This window comes from Hippopotamus amphibius, chromosome 6 (assembly GCF_030028045.1).
Source record: "Hippopotamus amphibius kiboko isolate mHipAmp2 chromosome 6, mHipAmp2.hap2, whole genome shotgun sequence".
NCBI classification, from domain to species: domain Eukaryota; kingdom Metazoa; phylum Chordata; class Mammalia; order Artiodactyla; family Hippopotamidae; genus Hippopotamus; species Hippopotamus amphibius.
Window position 1 is genome coordinate 55,419,739 of NC_080191.1, and position 22,762 is coordinate 55,442,500.

The 22,762-nt window shown below is 38.8% G+C and overlaps 1 protein-coding gene across 6 annotated transcripts in view; it reads left to right on the top strand.

The window, feature by feature from the left end:
• ESR1 (estrogen receptor 1) overlaps positions 1-22,762 on the top strand; it is a 357,503-nt gene that overhangs the window by 266,721 nt on the left and 68,020 nt on the right. For all 6 annotated transcript variants that reach the window (XM_057738591.1, XM_057738593.1, XM_057738590.1 and 3 more), the window contains one exon: positions 19,174-19,312. In XM_057738591.1, the coding sequence (XP_057594574.1) occupies positions 19,174-19,312 (139 nt within the window). The remainder of the gene's footprint in view (positions 1-19,173; positions 19,313-22,762) is intronic.

Here is a 22,762-nt window from a genome sequence, read left to right on the forward strand (position 1 = left end):
TTGACTCCACTCTGCCTACACTCTCAACTTTATTTTCCCTTTCTGCTTTAGCCAGTGAAGTCACCTAGATGTGTTACTCTTGTGCCCAGATGCAAGTCTCTACTTGTGTGGTTTCCATGTTGCCTCCTCTGCTCCACTGTCTTCATTTGTGTCATGATGTTTTCATTTATGTCTCCATCGTGTCTGATGGGCTGCACCAAACCCCTCTGCCTTAGTACCCCTGTTCTCTGCTGCTTTTCCTCTCCTCAGAAACTCTTTAAGTTTGTAGGTTGTGCCTCAGGATTGGGTGCCAACTCTTGTAGTGTCTCATTTTGATACTATGAGACCATGTTAATAGATAGCTCTTTATAGATTATTTAATTTATAGCAATTGAGTAATAAGCATGTACATAAAAGGCAAAATTAGAAACTTTGGGGTCTACCCCAATATACAAAATAAAGTGCACAAATTTCAGTCCCTAACATATGCCTCGATCATAACAGGTCTTCAAGAAATATTTGAGGGAATCACATTTTTGTTGTATTGGTTTTCCGGAGCAAATCTCCGAGTGTCACAGTTGTAGTAAAGTACAGAGAAGCTGATCTTTGGATCATTTCAGACAGGTGAGAAGCCAATCACTCCCTATTAAAGACAAAGGAGATCTGAGTGACAAGAAGGTTTTCAGCCCCTTGAAGGGTATTATTCTAATATTTGATCCCAGCTGACAAAATGGGCAAATAAGAATCTTTCATAAGTAGGTACTATCTCTCCCTATATAAATGCCCTTCCTTGTCCTGGCCAAAAGAAGAACAAAATGGCAAAATGAAACAAAAAGACAATGTGAAGAGCATCGCACTGTTTATTGTTTTGCTTGTTTTGCCCAACCATAGCTGATAAGACTAAATTTGATCATTCTTTGGGGAAATCAGTATTGATGTATATATGGCTTCTGAATTTTCTCATAATATACTTATTTATTTTTTGTCTATTCAGTTAACATATAATTTACCAATCAGCTGGTAAATGAAAGGATCTGTGGTAGCCCATTCAAGAAATAGAAATTGAGATGTTAGATAACTGCAGACCCAAACAGTTGTGCTCAAATTACATGATTTTTTTTTTTTTTTGGTAGCAACCATAGCAAACTTAGAATGCTTTTACACTCTGATCCCCCAAAAGGGTGTTTTTTTTGTTGTTTTTTTTTCAATCTCAATCTCATTGTTGCAAAATGAGACAGAGGACACAAAGTATCCCAGAGGGTTAACATTATACCTGTTAGGACTTCAAATGGACAAGTATAACCCATTATCACTGCTAATACTGGTGCATCAGGAGAAAAATACCTCCTGAGAAGTAATGTGCAGAATAGCTATGATTGCTGGAAGCTGATAGATCCAGGAATCTAAGTTATTTTTCAACAAACCATCGTTCCACTTTCTGCCTCTTTCTTGACACTGACTGTGCTTTTAGCAGGACAAAAGTGATTTGAGATTTTTGTTAGAGTTCAAAATTTAAATCGAGTTCACTTTGCTAAAATTCCATTGGATTGAGTGGCAGAAGAGAAAAACATAGAAATAAAAGAAAAGGGAATGAAAAAGCTTTAGAGATGCCACCATCCTGTAAAGATTAGAAAACAGGCCACTGAGAAGCAAGGGGAGGGAAAGAGCATTTGGAGGTGTTCCTGAAGTCTTCCAGAAGTGATGAGGGGATCCCAGCCCTTCTTAGTATTTGCTAGGATTTGGTTATTAAGAAGATTATTTACTTTTAGATGTATTGCTTTTATATTTTCTGTGTAATTAAGACTATCCTTTATCTCTTATCTTTATCGTTGTTATTTCTCTGAATCATTCCAATTGGGGAGATGGTAAATGGCTAGGTAGAATGTATGTGTAAATGTGACATTTACACATAGCCATAAAGATGATGAAGCCTAGCCTAGCAGACTCTGCCATTAAGATATTTTAGTTGCTGGGCTTCCTAGGTGGCGCAGTGGTTAAGAATCCACCTGCCAATGCTGGGGACACAGGTTTGATCCTTGCTCCAGGAAGATCCCACATGCTGCGGAGCAGCTAAGCCCATGAGCCACAACTATTGAGTCCATGTGCCGCTGAAGCCCACTCGCCTAGAGCTCATGCTCCGCAACAAGAGACATCTCATGGCAATGAGAAGTCTGTGCACCACGACAAAGAGTAGCCCCCAGCTCCCGCCCTTGCCACAACTAGAGAAGGCCCGCATGCAGCAACAAAGAAGACCCAACACAGCCAATAACTAACTAAATAAATTTATATAAAAAAATTATAGTTGCCAATAAAATCAGCATTAATTTTTTTTCTATTCATTCCTAAATCTTTGCAAACATTCACTTGAATCTTTTTGAATATTAGTTTCGTGAAAAGCACCGTTCTGGGTTCTTTGGGGAAAGCAAAGATGAGTGAGCCTGCATCTTCCTCTCCAGTAAGTCCATGCATTGGAGGGGTAGTATTTTCTAGGCTGAGGAAAGGATGAGAGAAAGGATCAGAAACATTTTTCAGTCAATCAATTACATTTTTTGTAAGCATGTCATTAATCTTGTACAATATTGCAAACTTTAGATAAAGATGATATCATTGGTCTACTTAACCAAGTATAATCAATTCTCCTAAGATCAAGGATTCTTCATGTTTTTATGACTAAGAAATGTTTTCTTCCTGCAAGCTTATATTCTGAAGTTTAGGTATTCTTCACATTCTATTCTATCTAAAGCAGAATCCTTTCACACACCTGCATGTGTTTCAGACGATTTGGCCTTGCTATCAATTTCTAGTCCTAAAATTTGACTTTTATTGGTGTCTAAGATGCCTCTGACAGAATACATAGAAGTTCTTCAAAGTCGACTGGGTGGCCAATTCCTACCTCACCCATTCTGGCCACCCCTCATAATGGTGGTGTCAAAGTTAATGACTAAGTAGGTGACCTTGTTCTCCCGGCCAGTTCTCAGCTGGCCATTTATGTTTGGAGAAAACCTCACACAACTGAAACATCTTTATAAGAGATGTGAAAGTTGCGAAGAAGGTATTTTTGAGGTTTTGCCTGTCTATTTCATGTATAACTTTTTATTAATAGATTTTGCTATCTCATTAAAGTAAATAAAATGTTTTTTTGATATCTCAAAGTCATTGTATGATTCATTAAATTATCTACTTTAAGACCTGCCATTTACCTGGACTCTTCAAATCCTGAGGAATTGTCGCATTTTTTATTTAAGTAAGAATACAAACGATTTCCCTTAATAGCTTTTGAGGTGAGTCATTGAACGTGAGTCATTAACACCAACTCCTGTACATGCTCTTAAATAGCAGTTGTTTTTTTACTAGGTCTGTGTTACAACCTTCTTTTTTTCCCCCTAGATCTCTGTCTCATATGCACAAAGCATTCCAATAGTTAACAATATTCTCATTGCTCTTCAATAATGTTTTGAGAGCATTCCAAGAAAAGTAGCAGATGAAAGAGGATTTCCCTGTTGTAATGTGATATGCATGAAATTACCAGCAGCCTCTGATTATCTGGGAAGTCATTGACTTCTATCCTTCCCCTACCAGGGGTTCTTAACCTGGGGTCCTTGGACACACAGAGATCTTTAAAAAAAACTGAATTTCAGTATACTTGGTTTTATTTTGTGATTTTTAAAATATCTTCTTTTATGCCTCTGCAACTCTATTCTGAGAAGGATCCATAGACCTCTTCAGACTTCCAAATTGAGCAAAATGTTTAAGAATCCTGTCATAAATGTATTTCAACCTACAAATTTTAGATGATGAAACTCATGGCCAGGATGTGAGAAGAAAATTTGTCATAATATTCTTGGTACTTTTTATCACTAAAAAGGAACTAAAGAAATGATAGCTACCATTTATTTGTCAACTACCAGTATTTTCCAGGCAATGTGATACATTTTAGTTTTCACCACAACATACCTCAGGGATATTGTTATCATTCCCATTTTGTAGGTGAAGTAGCTGAAGCCCAGAGCAATTCATTTATTTAAAAAATATTCATGGAACATACATTAGGAGCAGACATTGTGCTAGGCATCAGGGATGAAATAATTCATCCAAGGTTACATCACTAGGAAGTGGCAAAGCTGAACTCAGCAAAGGCCATTGTCCCGCCCATCACATATAGCATCTTCATAATATCTCATTCTACACTGGAAAAATTAAAAATCCTATTGAGAAACACAGTACTCTAAGAAGGTAGCCAACAAATATTTTTCTCTTTGTATAAATGTGAAACATAATTAGATCTTCCTGTAAAGTATCAGTAATTCTGCTCATGCTTTTCTTTGCTCTATCATTGCCTGAGCAAACCAGAGTCCAATCAGGAGTTCCTGGAATAAGCTCATTCTCTTCTAGCACCATCACTAGTCTTGTCATCATGAGACAGAATAAAAATATGTCATTTTAAGTGATGGCATCTGTATGGTCTTTGGATTTTTTTTGGTTTTTGGTTTTTTTTTTAAAGATATATTTCATCATTTATTTTATTTTTGGCTGTGTTGGGTCTTTGTTGCTGTGCATGGGCTTTCTCTAGGTGTGGTGAGCAGGGGGCTACTCTTCCTTGTGGTGTGTGGGTTTCTCATTGCAGTGGCTTCTCTTGTTGTGGAGCACAGTCTCTAGGCTCACAGGCTTCAGTAATTGTGGTGCACGGGCTCTAGAGCACAGGCTCATTAGTGGTGGTGCATGGGCTTAGTTGCTCCTCAGCATGTGGGATCGTTCCTGCCCAGGGATCGAACCCATGTCCCCTGCACTGGCAGGCAGATTCTCAACCACTGTGCCACCAGGGAAGCCCCTGTATGTCTTTGTATCCAAGGAAAGTTATCTACTCCTCTGCCTTGCTAAATAGTCATAAAGCTTGCCTCTAATTTGGTGCATGTGCCATTGGTTTGTGTGTGGTGGTGAGGGAAAGATGTGGAGGAAGGGTTTTGTTTTTTTAGTGATCTCATGATGTCCTCATTTGTGTTCTGAAATACTTAGAACATGAGACTTTATGGTCTTAAAGACACATTATATTTTCACTATGAAATGTAAGCCAGGTTTATAATGATAAACACAAATTCTTGGAATCAAAAGAGCCACTTCATGCCCATCTCCAAATCTGACTTAACTCCTCTTTGTGGATTGGAAGCTGATTTGAGAAGCTGACCTTGACACAGACAAAGTAGAAAGTGTGATGATGAGTTTCAGCCCATTGTGCCCTGGAGGTCCTATCTGCTTCATAGGTGGTAGGAAGAGAAAAGAAAAAAAAAAGAAATCCTTTCTTTTGGGTTTATGATGGTGGAATATAGGTTGGAAAACTGACTAATCCAAAATGAGTGGGCATGGATATTCCGTTTAATTTTAATTTGTAAAAATAAAGACAGCTTCTCTATAAGAATAAAAATTATGTTCAAAATATTTTTAGTTCCAAGAATTCAAAATGGACAGAGCAATTTTGAGTTTCATTTTCCTCAAATTTCATTCCAGGTTGATACCTTACTTGCGAGGTTTGTAAAATAAAAAACCATCCCATCATTTCTGCCGCTCCCCTCTGGGACGAGCAGTGGGCGGCTCCAAGGCTGGCACCCTCAGCACAGTCAGGCCATCCAGCTTCTCCCCAAAGAGGAAGCTCGTGCAAAGTCTGCTGGGAGACATGAGGTGATATCATTGCACAGGCAGAGGCTGCATTTGCCACTTAAGTGGACCTTCCCAGGGTCCTGGGGGAGGGAGAACACAGCTGCAGCCAACTCCTTGAGGCTGGGACTCTGTCTGCCCTCAGGATCCCCTTGGGATTAAAGAAAAAGAACACATGTGATCTTTTTATGCTCATCTCCTAATGTGAGAATGTGGATGGAAGTGTTGCATCCCAGCCAGCAATGATCAGAAAGCAATGTATTTTATGCCATTTTTTGAATTCTTATTATTGAAAGTATTTTAATAAAAAAGTCACAAACATGGCCACAGTTTTTTTTTTTTTAAATCAGTAAATAACAGATGTTTATTTTTCCCTTTCTGGACATCTGTTTAACAACCTTGGACATAGTGAGTACAAAGAAAGGAAAGCATATGCCAGCCCCATGCTGTATTTTTCTTTTTCTTTTTTTTTTGTTACCAAGTCGTTTTCAGTATGGGGGAAAATGGTTATTGTTTTGATGCACTGGCATTTTTCATGACATCCTGGTCTCTTTTTTTCTTTGCACACCCCTTCTAATTGATACCACCAATCCCATGATTTCAATTCTCATCTAGTTCTTAATAAAACCCAAATCTGTGATTTCAGTCTGCACCAGGCTTCTCAGCCTCAGACCCTTCTTTCAGCAATCCACTAGATTTGTTCACATGATTGCGCTATATGAAGCTTAGACTAAATATGTTCCACCTGGTGCTCACTGCCTTCGCCCGTGAACCTCCTTTTCCTTCTGTCTGCCCATCACAATGGCCAGCTCCACCATCCAGACACTCGGGAGATCCTGGGCTCCTTCTTCCTCTTTTCATCTCATCAGTTGCTAAATTCTTTTCATTCACCTTCCTTAATATCTCATCAGTGGGTCTCTTTCGGTTTATTCTTCTAGTGGAATGAAGTCTTAACTAGTTGCCCTAGTGAATACTCCTATCTTTAAAATCCTCCAGTGACCCCTCTTTGCCTCAGGGGGAAGCCTAAGCTCTGTGGCACCACCTGGCCCAGGCTTCCTTCTCCAGCCCCGTTTCTGACCACGCCCCCCTCTCTTGCCTGTCTGGTCTAGGGACAGTTTCAGGAATATGCCATTATCTCTGGTCCCTCTGTAGCTTTGCCTCCCTTTCCATCAAGGATGCCATCAAGACTCGGGTCAGAAATATGAGGAAGTCTTGCCACTCTGGATTAGCTGCCGGTCCTGTGCATCTCGTGAGCCTTGGACAGTCCCCCAACGTGGTGTTAGTACTTTACACTCTTTTATATTTCATTTTATTTTTTTGACAACTTTTAATTGAGGTATAGTTAATTTACAATGTGGTATTAGTTTCAGGTGTACAGCAAAGTAATCCAGTTATAAATATATACATATATATGAATATATATATGTATCCTTTTTCAGATTCTTTTCCATTATAGGTTGTTACCAGATATTGACTATAGTTCCCAGTATGTCCTTGTTGTTTATCTATTTTATATATAGTAGTGATTACAATCTTTCTTAGAACTGGACTGTCTTTTCCTTTAACTTTGATGTCAGAGACCAAGACATATTAAAAATTTTTGTCCATAACATCAGTATTGGGCCCGACACATGGTAGGTGTTCAAAATAGTGAAGAAATTAATTTTTCTGTAACTAATTTATGCTTTTAAATATTCCAAAGAATACTGTATTTCTGAGTACTGTTGATTTTTTTTTCATGGTGGGATTGGGTATTTAAATTTCATGTCGTGCTCCTTAAAACGTTGGATTTATGCATAGATTTTATTGAATTTTTAATACAAGCAATGCTATACTCAAAAGGATAATCTCTGAGCTAAAAGGAAAGATACATTCCTATTTTAATCTGTGATCATATTTACACCTATTTTTAGAGATTGGAGGGTCTAACAGCTAAGTTTTCCAAATACCCTTCTTGCCTCTTTAGCGTGTTCTCTCTCCCTTTCTCTCTATCTCTGTCTCTCTCTCTCTCTCTCTTCCTCTCATTCTTGCTTACTTCCTATTCCCACAGTGGCTATTTCAACTCCTGCCTTTGCTACTCTAACACCCTACCTATCACCTCCTTCTCCCCTCCAAGAGAGGAGCTCCCTTCCTTCATCCCAGAGAAACTGGATACCTTCTTACAAGAATTCCTTCAAATTGCTGTACCTACTACCAGAAGATAATTCACTTACACTCATCATCTCATTCATTAACTTACCTTCCTCCCAACCCTATTCATTTGAGAAATGTTTATTAAGGGCCTTTGCTCAGCCAGGCATTGCAGGTATTGCAGGTATAATGTCATCCAGACATAGTCCCTGTGCTCAATCTGTTTCCATTCTGGTGAGTGATGCTAATGTGCAAATAGGCACTCACACAGATAAGAGCTACCCTAGGAATAAGAACTTGACCTTGATGCCGTAAGCTCTGAAGTCCTTAGAAGAGTATTCTGGGAAGAGGGGAAAGCATATGCAGTAGCCCAAGGAATAACCTTTGTTCCAGGCTCAGAGATTAAGGTGCCCACTCCACAGATATTTTTCTATATTTCAGCACTCAACACCTGTCATTATTATCATATGTTCATGTTCTTTGCTTCCCCTATAGACTAGAAGCTTTTTGAGAATGAGAACATAGTCCCATCTCTGTACCCATAGTACCCAGCCTCATGCCAGGTTTATATATATTGGGTATGCTCAAGAAATATTTGGTGAATATTGAATATGACCATGTCAGAGGTAAAATGTTTACAGTTTCTTATTGTTATGGGTTGAACTGCATCCCCCCAAAAGATATGTTGAAGTCCTAACCCCTCAACACCTGTGAATATGACCTTATTTGAAACTAGTCTTCACAGATACACTCAAGTTTAGATGGGGTCGTACTTGATTAGTGTCTCATACGACTGGCATCCTTATAAAAAGAGAAGAGACACAGAGACACACAGAGAAAACCATGTGATGATGGAGGAGAGATTGGAATGATGTATCTACAACAAAGAATGTTAAGGGTTGTACACGACACCAAAAGCTAAGAGAAAGGCATGGAACAGATTCTGCCTTGGGGTCTTCAGAGAGAGCATGGCCCTGCTGAAACTTTGATTTCAGACTTTTAGCTTCCAGAACTCTTGCTTCTTGTTTTTCTTTAAGCCACCCAGTTTGTGGTAGTTTATTATGGCAGCCCTACAAAACTAACACAGCTACACTCTCCTTGTATTAGGAAATACTGTTGTAGTTCCTGTTGTAAACCTTAGGCAGTCAGCATTATTGATGGAACCCAATACCAAGCCATGGGCCATGTTGCGTTAGCGAAAAAATGGAATAGCTCTTGCTTTGAAGGTAATTGGCATTTAGAGAATCTCTCTTTTAGGTTTGCTTAGTTACCCACTTTATTTTTAGCGTGGCTATTTAATGGCCTGGCAAGAACTACTCTGCTTGTAAAAGGATCTACCACGGATGAAAGAAATCTAGTCTCTGACTTTCTAATCTCGTTATGGGTTCTCAACAATGGTGTATATAAGGGCAGTGTTCAGTGACTTCAGATCTGGGGTGGAATAGGCTGAAATAGTTTTTTCTCCTTCCTTTTGTTGCTTGCTCAGGCTGAAATTTGTGTAAGATAATGGAAAGAATGTGGGAAGTGAGGCACTATGGGAAGACCAAAAGAGAGGGAGCAACCTTTTCTAAATAAATCCCCCATGTGTGTGTGAGACCCTCAAGTCTCCACCATCCCCAGATTTGCAGTCCTGCCTCCTCTTGGTATGGAGTTCTGTATCTTGTCCTCCGATTTCTCAGTAGAGGTGTCATTATGTGATTTGATACTCAGCATTTCTATTACTTCTTGGTGATTTTGGCTTGCAAAGCTCCCATTTTAACCTAAATTTAACTAAAGCAAAGGGACAATAAGCCTCTTTTTTTTTTTTTTCCTCCTAGTTCATTCTATTACTAGATGTGCTTGGGTAATTGGCAACAACAGGTGTTCCTTTAGCTTTTAAATCGTGTGTGTGTGTGTGTGTGTGTGTAAACACTCTCTAAAACTACAAGATAGTCATCAATTTTGGTTTCATTGAGGGACTTGAGCTGGGTGGAGGGAGGAGTAAGTCATCATTTTTCATTTGTTTGGGGGACTTGCTCTAAAAAAGGAGATTGTTTGCTTCCCCCTCAGTCTTTGTGTTGATGACATTTGTAGTGTTCACTGGGAGCGCACAGTTATCCAGAAAACTCAGACTGATGACAATAGTATTTGAAATGCTTCTGTAGGTCTGCTTTGAGGTAGACAGGAAAAAAATGTATGGTCCAAGGTACAAGTGCTTGTTGACTTTTAAACGCAGCCAGCCCGTGCTCTTTATCCCGAAACTCAGAATCGCTCCGCACTGCTGGCCTTCCTGTCCATTTGACAAGCATGTCAAAGGACAGTCTTAAGTACTTTATAGTTTATTAATTTTTTTCCTTCTTTAGTTTGCCATCTATGCTCAGAAACTGGAAAATAATTTCTTCTACTTTTTGCCCCTTTCTCATTTAAGCTGAAATTGATTTCTTTCTGAGCTTGGAAGGGAAAAAAAAATTAAGCTGTAGTTAATACAATTGCTTTGCTGAATAAAAATAAAAGACCAGTTTACTTTCAAGCTGTGCTGTATCAGAGTTAAGAGTTGTTCTGTCCCTCCAAGGAGGATTTTGACATGAGAGAGTGCAAAATTTTATAACAGCAATATAGGATAATTGTAGCCAATACAAGGAATAATAGAATTGTTTATTTGGAGGATGAGGGGGATGGGAATTTTGTGTGTGTTTGGAAAATTGGGAAGCTAGGAGACGCTCTTAAATCCATCGGCTTCTCCAGAACTCTTCTCAAATGCTTATTGTCATGACAACCATCTCTTCATGAACCAAGGCTCCGAATGTAATACAGATGGGGTTGGTAACAAGGTAGTGTTGCCATCTGCTTTGTTTTCTCTGACGGACATTTTTTCTGATCCCCAAGTATGATCCTCGTATCTGAAAGTCTTGACTTATTTTTCTTTCTGGAGTCAGATATAGTTGTGAGAATAATTCTTTTCTCCTGACAAACTACTTCTTTATCTGTCATCACATACCTTACTCATTGTTAAAAGGAGGGGAAAAAAAGAATAATTATGTGCGTGAAAACAAATATACATATTTTAATGGTTTATTCCTTTATCTACTTTGCAAAGTCTGATATGAGGTGCCTGGTAATTGAATAGTACAGTCAAAAGTGAGGTCAGAAAAAGCTGGAGTCAGGCAATGATTTTCCCAGGACACAGGAAAAATGATTACTGCTTTTGAACATTGTATTAATGTCTGTGCTTCTTGATGGTAGGGCTTCTTGCAGTCTGTAGTAAACTCTGTTGTTCTTATTTTCCAACAAAAAGAAGCACATTGATTCTTTAGGAGAGGAAAACCTTTTCTTATTCCTAAATTTGGAAAGAAATTTTCCAAATAAATGAATGCTTACATGTGGGTTGCCTCTCAGTACCTGCATTTACCCCTTTACCAAAGAAACAATGACATTTTCTTATATCCACTTTACCAAAGAAACAATGACATTTTCTTATATCCACTCACTATGAAAACTGAGAACATAATTTTTTAAAGGAAGATAGCATTTCACAAGTTCACACATGCTGTGATCAGAATTAAGATATATCCAACCTTTGAAAAATAAAATACATGTCTAGCCATTTAAAGATGTGTGGGAAACTAAATCGCTAAATAAAGGTTAAGGGAAATAGTTTATGAAGTTAATATTTAAAGTCAAGAATAATTTTCTTCTTTGTATTATAATTACTTTAGATATGGTACAATATATAATTCTAACCTTAAAATCTTGAGGTGCTTTTGCAATATAGCTCCATTTTTCTTTCTAATCAAAGAAGTTATACAGTTACCTCTCTAGATTAGAGGTAATTTATTTCCATACACTTTTTTTTTCCGGTCCTATACATAGATGTGTAAACATAATCAAATACAGCTTGTTGAGTAAAACGTCACTGCAGTAGATCACACACACAGATGCATCTCCAGAGACACGTATGATGACTAAGCAATAAATGTGGTCTGATGTCTAAAGCAAGGAAAAACTTCTAGAAAAATTTTGAGGTAGAGTGTGAATACACTTTTGTGGGAAAGTCTAATAATTTTTCAAAGGAGCATTACAAGGAGTGTGGTTCCTTGAATTTCATTCTGGGAGGGGGTTTAAAACCAAATAACCGTTGAGCAAACTTGAATCCAGTTTTGTCTTTGGATATCCTTTCTCGGTGAGTAACCTACTCATTCTACCTAAGACCTTTTCAGAAGACAGTCTTCTGCATTTAGTTTATCCCTCATGTATGCATTGTTAGAGAGATGTCTGGGAAATATCTCAGGTCCTTCCAAGCAAGCTCTCTGTTGCTTCTCTTTCATTTAGATAAAAACAGGGAAGAAGTAGAATAATTGCAGACAACACTGTTGGTTTTTCTTTTGGATGTGACATAGAAACTCCACTTTCGAATCTGTATATGTGAAAATAATTCACAGAGTAAGATGTGTTAAGCTCTGCTGCACTGTTCTGAAGGAATTAGTAATGATGTCATAGTGTCTCCATCATATAGTGTCAATTAAAACATGGCACCCTTGTCAGGCTGCAGAGTCAAGATTGGAAAGTTCATGGATTTATATAGATATCATGACATTCAACATCTGTAATTCTTTCAACATATGGTCATGTGAGTAAGGGGTGTTTGAAGGATGCACCAGTAATTTTAAAGGCATTACCTTGTTTATTTTAAAACCTCTGGACTGAATTCTTCAATCTTCATTCAAATTAATTTCGCTGGTCAACTGTGCTAAATGTGACATACTTGAAAATATCAACTTTGTCACATTCAGTTCTTCACTTACCACTGGTTTTTATTGCTTAGCATTTCCTTGAGGACATCACTTTATTTCCCGAGGCAGATAGTCACTGCAGAGTAAGATTCATTCTCTCTACCCCAAGGCAAAGAAGGAGCAGCAAAGACAGAATGGAGGTCTGCTGAGTTCAATAGAAAACCATTGGCCATTTAGATTGGGAGTGCATGAAGATAGCTGCATTCTGGATTTGCTAAACATCTTGAAATGCTTTGAATATAATAAAACCCAAAGCGTGCTTTCTTTTTTCATTTTTTCACTTATGTATTTTAGGAGAAATATAATCCACATGCTCTTGTTCTCTCCACTTTTAAATCATGAAAATATTGTTTTGTAAGAACAGTTTGAACAGGAAGTCTTTTATCCTTTTTATTAGGTTATTTTTTACATATAAATAAAAAGAAAAAAATAATCAGAAAACACAACTGATGTCATGATTTAGGACAAACACAAAGTGCCCACATTAAGTCTGAAGTTCTAAATCTACAGTATTTTAAAACCAAATATTTCTCCTGGTGCTTTGCAATAGTAGTCTTCCCCTCTACTGGACAGAAATTTCAGCTTGTCGGGATGAAGTAGGGAAGAGAACAAATGTTCATTGAGTAGGCACTCTGGTACCCTGAGACATTTGCTAACTCCTTAATTTTTACTGTAACCCTAAGTGGTTATTTTACGGATGGGAAGAGCTTTCAGAGACCTTAAGCAACTGGCTGTGGGCCTGGAATTTCCGTCCAGGTCTACGTGACTTTTCAGTTCATACTCTTTTAATTGTTTCTGTGCTCCTCATTCTGTTGGGGGAGGAGGGAAGATGTGTACCTTCTGAAAAGTCCCATTTTGGGAAGTGACTTGAAAATACCTAATAACCGTGCCTGACGATGAGAATATATTGTAGCCTCTGGAAAGTGTCTGCTTGGTATTTAGTACGGTGTTTGCATAAAGGCTTTGGGTAGGTGATAATTGTGCCAGAGAGGGCCTGGGCACCCTTCCTTTTATTGTAGTGGAGGAAGGCCAGAATACACATGGGGATGTGATGTGGGGCAGGCTCGGTAGGAGACCCATGTTCTTGCACTATGATTCAGTATGTGTAAGCAAGTGATACTCTATTACCATTGATTTTATTTTATAACAGTGGTACATACTTGGTAAGAGTGGTACATGACTATTTATTTAAATGGATTAACTTATTTCTTTGAAAAGAATTTTTCAATGAGTGTATGTTACGGTGACATCTTAAAATGTTATAAAATGAGAATCACAGTTCCAATGGGTCATTCTAGAATGAGCCTGCATATAAAGGAGAATCCAAAATTTTATTTGGATTGGGGAGGTAATAGTCAACTCTACCATGGAGTACATGGTTCATGTTATTGCATTAAGTTACTATCGTCTTGAGAAAAAGAAAAAAAAATACAGAACGGAGAATGTGGAGACTGCTTAGTATTTGCACTGGGATCTCGTTTCTTCTGATACTGTCTGTTCTGTAGGTTTTCACCCAGAAATCCCAAGTTTCATTCAGTTTGTAACTGTTTTGTGCTATAATCTCATGTTCCATTATGTTCTTTCTTTTTTTTTAAACCTTATTTTATTTTGGCATCAAGCGCAAGAGATAGATTATTTAAATCTTTCATTGAGTTAAGGCAATACAGAAAGAATGCAATGGGCAGTTTTATAACTGACATTTTGGAGAACATTGGGGTCATCATATGACTGAGAACATGATTAATTTTTTGAAGGTCAGGAAACTAATATTTTTTCCAGTGGATTTACTCACGAAACCAACCACCTGGCTTCTAGTTTTGAGACAACTGCTCCCCAGGAAAAAGTTGCTTTTTTCTTCCCAGAGATTCTACTTTGCTCTGCAACTGTATAGGTTGTATCCCATGGAAATAAATATAATTACTGTAGCACTCATTTTTTCTCATGCCTCTACTGAAGAGCCACTCAGGTTTATCTTTTACTCAGCAGCAGTGCAGAACTTAGCAAATGTTCATATTATATTAGTCATTTTGCCTCAGGCTTTCGGCACACTTTGCAATATCTTGCCACACCCAGTAAGTGTGGGTAAGGCTTTAAGTATCTCCTGTGTGCCAAGGCAAATTAAGGAATTTGCATGGCAGTCCCTAGCAGAGTGGGGAAGAGGGCTTAGGATCTCATGAGGCCCAAGGGAGGGGTGAAGACATTCCATGAGCTCTTTTCACAGTCAAAACCCAGTTAAAAATCTTGGAGGAAAAACATCTACCTTGTAAGCAAGAAATACGGCAGGAATATCTTTACTTGGTGATGAGGCCGGAAATAACAAGCTGGTTGTCTGTACAGAGAGAGTCTCTTTCTCTGAAAGAGGGCTCCCTCAACTTCTTCAGCTCCCTGCCCATGTAGCAGGTGCGGAACAGGACGTGAAAGCATTTCTGTCTGTTTCCAGTATATCCTATGTCTGGATACTCTATTACCAGACCTGTAAGTACAGACTAGAGAAAAAGGCCCATGTTCGCTTTCTTTTAAAATTTTATTTTATAAAGTGAGATTTCCTTGCATCTGACTTCACTTGGTCTCAATTAACTATTGTTAGTACTTTTCAGGCATGCATTCTGTCCCACTGGTATGGATTCCACAGCCCCGCAGACCCCTTGCCACTGTCACTAAGAGTCCCCAGGTGATGGGGGGGGTGAATCACAAGTGTCACCTGTAAGAAGATCTGTCACTGATGCCTCTATTCATATCCCATAGATGCCACTAGCTCCCACCTTCATATTGGTGACACTTTCAAGTGTTCGAGAATGACATTGTCGGATGTCTCTAAGTTATGAATGCAGATTCAGGTGAAGTTGCATATTAGATTATTCTTCCTGTTTATAAGGAAAATAAGCCAAAGGATTGAAACTTGATGTCTATAGATAGTTGGCCCAATATAATTTTGTTTGGGGTTTATTGCATTATTTTTCTTCGCTGGATATGAATTTGAGAGTATTCAATGACATTTGTTCTACACCAAGAGAGCATTTAGTTCCTGTGTGATTAAAATAATATTGAGATCAGTCTATTGGAAGAAAGGAGACACTGCATCCAATAACTTCCTTTGGGGGCCCTCACGTTCATTGAGAAGGTTAATTGACAGTCTTTGCACACTCCCTGCAGCTCTGCCCCAGGAACTTGCAGAGGACACTTTGCAAGAGACACAATAACCCTTGTCTGCAGGCAATATGCACAGCTGGGAAAGATAATTAAATCATTTCTTTTTGAGAGATCTACATCATTTCAACAGAAGGACCCAGCAATTCTGCTGGACTCAGACTGAAAACTATTACTCATAGACATACTTCAGACAGATTTCATAATCACCGGACTTCTGTGGTACAAATGGTTATGGTGAGCTTCTGAGGCTCCTCAAAGACCACTAAAACTGTCCGACTTAAATAGCACTGAAGTTTTGAAGTGAGAATTAAAAAGTATGATTCAGTTTAATATGTAAGGTTGCTACCAGAAAACGCTCCTTTGGTTTTCCAAAACTGATTGGTTATATGGCTGCAGTTCTCTCGCGAGATAGCCCCCTAAATCTCGTCCTGTGTGATTGTTTGGGGCTTATGGAGGGTATTGAATAACACGGTGTAGCTTTCATTATGGGTGACATTATCACGTGATTACATTTTCCCCAAACAAACAGGGAATGTCATGAGAGGAAAGTACCTTTCGAATGTTAACATTTCTGAAAGTGACTTTGATTTATAGGGTTAGTTTATATTGCTATTATGAGACTTTACCCGAAAAATTGGGGTGAGATCTTAAAGAATTAAAACTTCCCTGTGAGCTTTCCTTTTAAGCGCTGCTCGCAGGAGTTGGTTTATCCCATTAGACACTGGCTACTGAGAAAGTAGCCAACTTTTGCTGCCTCAGGCAGTGCTTCTTCCAGAGCAAGGCTAGTCCATTTTCACTCAATGCATGCTGTAGGTAAATAGTAGCAGGGTGTATGGATGCCTGTTTCTTTTTCTTCCCAGGAGTCCTGAAACCCAGTCACTGTTTTTTAATCCTTTAGTTTTTCTTATGAACAGAACTGCCCATTTTCTCTCCAGTTGCAAGTCCTGCTTTCTGTGAGTGAAACCCACTCTTTCCAGTGGGAAGACACTTACTCTGATAAATACTACCCTGTGATTGGCCTTGGCATGGCTGAGTGATGTAGCAGAAGGTGCAATCAATTTAGACTTTAAAAAAAGCAGAATTTGATAGAATTATGCATTTTGTGCTTCTAATGAGCACATAATCTACAGGATGTACAGATACATGCATAATTAACGTGAATATCGTGGAGGATAACGATCTGTTAGAAGCATGTGAAAAGATGCTCAATATCATTAGTCATTAGGGAAATGCAAAGTAAAATCACAGAGCCAGTGTGATACCTCTGTACATCTACTAGAATGTCTAAAATGAAAAAGACTGACCATACCAGGTATTGGCTAAAGATGTGGAGTAACTTGTACTCTCATCTATTGCTGTTTGGGTTGTAAAATGAAATAAGCACTTTTGAAGATAGTTTAGCAGTTTCTTAAAAAGATAAACATATACCTATCACACACCTACCATGTAGTCCAGCCGTAGTACACAAATATTTGCCCAGGAAAAATGAAAACATGTGTCCATACAAAAAATTGTGCATAGATTGCTCATGGCAACTTTACTTGTAATAGCCCAAAGTAAAGAAACCAAATATCCAATAAAAGGATAAGCAAAGTGTATTTATTTATTGGCTATATCCACACAGTGGAATACCACTCAGCAGTAAAAAGAATCAACTATGTATACATGCAACGACATAGATAAGTCTCAAAATAATTATGCTGAGTTAAAGAAGTCAGGCAAAAAGGTGAGAGATCTTGGGGAATTAAGTAAAAGTAGTAATGGTGGAAATATAGAAAGAAGAAAAAGCATTTTATCGTTACTTCAAAGATAGAATTGATGAGGCTTGATTATGGGATGGTGGCTAGAGGGGGCTTACACTCTGAGGTCTTTCTCTAGCTTGGGTTTCTCTATGTGGATCATCATCTATTTGGTGGTATGGATTACATGAAAGATGGCACTTATGTATATAAGAAATGGTGAGCTAATTGTTTAATGTTGATTCTTTAATCAACACCCCCAAGAAGAAACATTCAGTAGGCAAACCATCAATACTCCTGCTTCAGGAAAATAAACTTACATTTTGACTTTTAAGTAAATACAAGTATAGATAACTAATAAAAGTGTAATATTAGTGAGAAAAAAATAAAGAAAAGGACAAAAAAAAATTGGGATTCCTGGACCCAGTCTCATAGATAAGAGAGAACAAAGGGTTGAGGGCAGAGAGAGAGAGGAAAGAAATGTGATGGGATATTTCAGGAAAAAAGAACACGGAACTGATTTGGAAAGCAGCAAACTTTATGGACATCTTGTTTATGCAACGCCCCTGTCACTCTGGCATGTCTTAATTTGTGTGGTTAGATTTATTTAGTCACTTGATCCAAAGTCTGTAATTAATTGCAGCGCAGAAGAAGTAGTGTCACTTGTGGTCAAGGTCATAGGTTCTGGAGAGTGTATTCCCATCTCTGACTTTAACAAATATATAAGCTCTCTGAACATCTGTTTCCTTATCTGTAAAATGATATCCCCATGAGGTCCTACCTCAGAGAATTATTGTATTAATAAATACTTTAAAAAATTGGTATGGAAAGTACTTAGCATTGTTTCTAACCTATAGTAAAGGCTCAGTAAATTGATCTCCCTCATCTTTCCCCCCTCTTCCTCCTCCTCCTCCTCTTTCTTCTGCATATTATTATTATTACTATTAAGTACCCACCATATTGTTGTGATGATTGGAAAAAGCTTTACTCTCCTAATAAGCCACTGGAGAACAAGGTTACTTTTTAGTGTTTATGACCAGAAGTGATAATACTGTCACTTTTATTCATCTGACTTATTCTCTCCCAAGTGATTTATTTACATATTCTATTGTATTAGTCTTTCTTTTACATGGTGTGAAAAAAAAGAGCGTGGGTAGAGCGAAAAGTAGAAGTTTAGTGACTTTGGTCCTGCCTGTGCTCCAGTTCCTATTTGGCTTAGGGCAAGTCATTTAAATGTCTTGCACCTAAATATCTTCAACGGAAACAGAGACAAAATGTAATGATCACACTATTAGGGCTATTAGAAATGTCTAAGTAAAAAGCATACACATTTTTAAAAAAATTTTTTGGCTGGGCACTGTGGCATGCGGCTTATGGGATCTTAGTTCCCTGACCAGGGATCAAACCTGTGTTCTCTGCATTGGGAGCACAGAGTCTTAACCACTGGACCACCAGGGAAGTCCCCAAAGCATACACATTTTAACACTAAGTTCAGAACTTCACAGAAAGCTGAGTGGGTTGCATCAGTTAGTGTATTTTTGTAGATGTGACACTAAGACACTAAGAAAATGCCACAGTAAAGTTCATTGATAGCCTAGGTTTAAAAAATAGCTACTGACTGTCCTATTAAGTGTGCTTCTATTTTATGCTTTTCCATCTAATAAAAACAGCCCCTACCACTTCAAGTCCCTGGTTGTATTCATTTCACCAGCATTACTTTTCAGTTGAGTCAGCAGGGTTTTCTTGTCTTGTTTCAGGATTTGTGGATCTGACCCTCCATGATCAGGTTCACCTTCTGGAATGTGCCTGGCTGGAGATTCTCATGATTGGTCTTGTCTGGCGCTCCATGGAGCACCCAGGGAAGCTCCTGTTTGCTCCTAACTTGCTCTTGGACAGGTAAGTAAACTGGTTGTGGCTTGGGGGAAGCACATTCTTGATAATCACCAGTTTGATCCTGAAGCTCCTTTATTCAGCATTCCATGAAGCTTCCAAGAACTTCATCATCAGTGTTTACAAATGGGTGAATTTGGGTGATGTAGGGTAGTCGAGTTCACAGAAAGGTGAGGATAACTGTCTACCTGATGTCTCCCCAGATTAGCTCTATCACTTCTAAAATATACATGTATATTGTATATGTGTGTGTATATTTATAGAAACATATATGTATGTATCAATATATACACATGTATATTTACAAAATTGTATATTTTTGTAAATATGTATATTTACAAAATTATGAGCTGTAGTTTTCTAACTTCTTCATCTTGTGTTATATAATAAAATGATGAATAACTTTCCTTTAATTAAAATCTTTTTTTGGCTCATGTACATACAAACCACAATTGTCTTTTCATTTCCTTTTCCAATTTTGCTGTCAGTAAATGAGGAAATTTGACCAGAGTTCTGAAGGCCACTTCAGAATTTATGAATTCATAAAAGTTAACTTGCTTGTTTTAGAAAATGAAGATTTCAATTTTCAAATGTGCTACCTTATTTCATGTATTCTATTTGGGTTGACTTGGAATGTGAGTCCTATTGTTCTTTCTTATTCAGTTGTCACTTAGAAGAATCAAATTTAGACATTATTTAACAGCAGCTACCACTGACAGAGTCCCTACCCAGCACCAGCTGCTGTGCTGCATGCTTTATATACATGATCTCATTTCATCATCACAGCACTCCTGGGAAGCCTTATCATTCACGTTTTACCAGAAAGGAAGCTGAGTTTCAGAGACATTCTGCTACTTGCGAAGAGCACTGAGCTAGCTGATGGTGGAGCCAGGATTGCAATTCCAGATCTGTCTAGCTCTGGCTCACTCATGTTGGCTCCTGCTCTGTGCACACGTCCTTCACACTCTCCTCATCATTCATGCCATCTTTGGTCTGCTGCTGTGACCTTTTGTTTCCAGGTATACCCTGACTTTATGGACGCCATAACCATTTGAATGGGAAAGATCCATCTTCTATTTGTTTCTTGCAGACTTTTTTTGCCTCTGCTCATCAGTCCAAGGTTGCCAGGTTGTACGTGATGCAGCTTTGTACATTCCTTCCTTTCCAAGTGCCACACTGCCTCCCCAACTCCTGTCCTGCTCTGGCCTCCTTCCCTACACCTGCTAAGCCCCCTGGAACAGAGTTTTGGCAACTTTTATTTATTTAAATACTAGAGAATTGCATATGTATTGGTTACTGTTTCGTCATTTTCTGTTATTATAGCTTTTGAAAAACAGTGATGATGCTGATCAAGAAGCAGCTTTTTCTTTCTGTGGAATATAGTCCCATATCACAGTTTTGGGGACTGATCGAGAATGGCCACTGGTCTGGTTCTGTAGAACTGACCTCACATGGTACTTGTCCGCCTTTTAGAGGATGTCTCTACAGTGCTTCTTCCCTTCTCTCTCCTTCCTTTCCTTTCCCTTCCCTTCCCTTGTTTCTCTTGTATTGTCATTTTTCCCTTCTACCTCTTTTCTCCTGTTTTCCTTTGCTTTCCTCTTTTCTTCTTCTTTGCCTATGTCCTCCTCCTCCTTCTGTTTCTCCTCCTCCTTTTTCTTCTTCTGCTTTTAAATTTTTTCTTCTATTACAGTTATGTTGTTCCGTGATCAAGTTATAATAAATCTGCAGATGAAAATCATAGACCACATGCAATGTTTCTCCATGACAGACTGGAAGGTGTCTTCAGGGTTTAGGATTTGGGGGACATTCATGATGAAAGTGATCTGTTTCATGATTTACTAACTTGTCCATGTTTATTTTCTTAGGTACACACTTCTGAGAGCAATCTTCAGTCATTGCATTTTAGATACGAAAGGGTTTGTGACATCACCTCACCCTGATGAACTCATTTTGCCAACGAGGTGTTATTGTGTAGGATTTTATCAACTCAACTACCTGCCTTTCTTTTCCACACACTCTCACTGTAGTTAATTTTCTCCCACGTCTCTCACTGCAGTGTGAGTGACTAACAGTTCTCGTCTCTGTGCCTACTTTCTAAAATTCCAGATATGAAGTTCCTACTACCTCTCGAGCAGGATTTCTCAACTTCTGCACTATTGACATTTTCGGTTGGATTACTCTCTCTTGTGGGACTGTCTTGTGTATTTTAGGATGTTTAACAGCATCCCTGGACTCAACCTACTAGACGCTCTTGTAGCAGCATCCCTTTCCCCAGAGATGACAACCCCAAATGTCTTCAGATATTTCTAAATGTCCCCTGTGTGTGGGAAGGGAGGCACAGAACTGTCCCTGGTTGAGAACCACTACTCTAGGTTTTCCTATTTCAACATCCTATAAGCTCTTCAGACTCACAATAGCCCTCACTGAATACATAATCTTCCTCATCATGTTTGTTCCTTTTCTTTTTTCCTATTAGTGGCATCAACATTCACCTAGACACTGAAGCTGTCAAGTTCAAATTAGCCGTGGATTCCTCTCTCCCCCCTGCACCAGACTATGCAGTTAACTGTCAAGGCCTTCCTGTCCTGTTTCTGAAATCCACACCTCCCCTTTGTCTCCATTCCTCCCCTAGCACACATCCAAGTCAGCCCTCCCCAGAGGCTTGCCTCTCCACCCCTGTTTTTCTCGGCCACCGGCCCTCTTCCCCACAGGGCTGCCAGAGACTTCTTTCTAAGGCACAGCTGTGATCCTGATGCTTCCTGACTTAACTTTCGCCGTCTCTCTCCCTTCTTTAGAAAGTACTGTCTAGACTTCTTATCTTGATAATTATGAATCCCTGTTGCAAGTGTCACAGACACAAATACCTGCAGAGCCAGTCCAATGATATAATGAGGAGGCTGTGAGTCCAAAAGCAAGTTTTGGGGATTAAGTGAGCCCAGTGAGCTCTTGTTCAGGCTAAAAACACCTGGGCCCTGACTTCAGCCTGAGAGCCATGAACTTGACTTCACTTTTCAAGATTTTCTTCCACTGCTTCTGAAAGGCCCTGTACCTTTAGGATTCCTTGTCAGAATCTTGGGACCTTCTTTAAGGCTCACTTCAAATGTCACTCTTCCAGAAAACCTTCCTTCAAACTCTCTCCTCTTGAGCCAGAAAGTAGTCTTTCCTTTGTCTGAGTTCTCACTGGGCTTGGTTTCTACTTCTCTTATTCTCCTCCTGCCACCTATAAGTTACGAGTGTATGTCTTATCTTCCCTTCCAGCTCATGAACTTCTTGTGGGCAGGAACCAGATCTTATTTGCCTTTATGTTCCCTCCAATGAACAGACTTCCATGATCCTCAGTAAGTCTTTATTAATTGCACCAGCCAAGGTCCCCTGGGTGGCTCATGGCAGAGTCAAAAGAAGCCACATCTTCTGATGGCCATTTCAACTGTTCTTGTTATCAAACTCACTCACTTC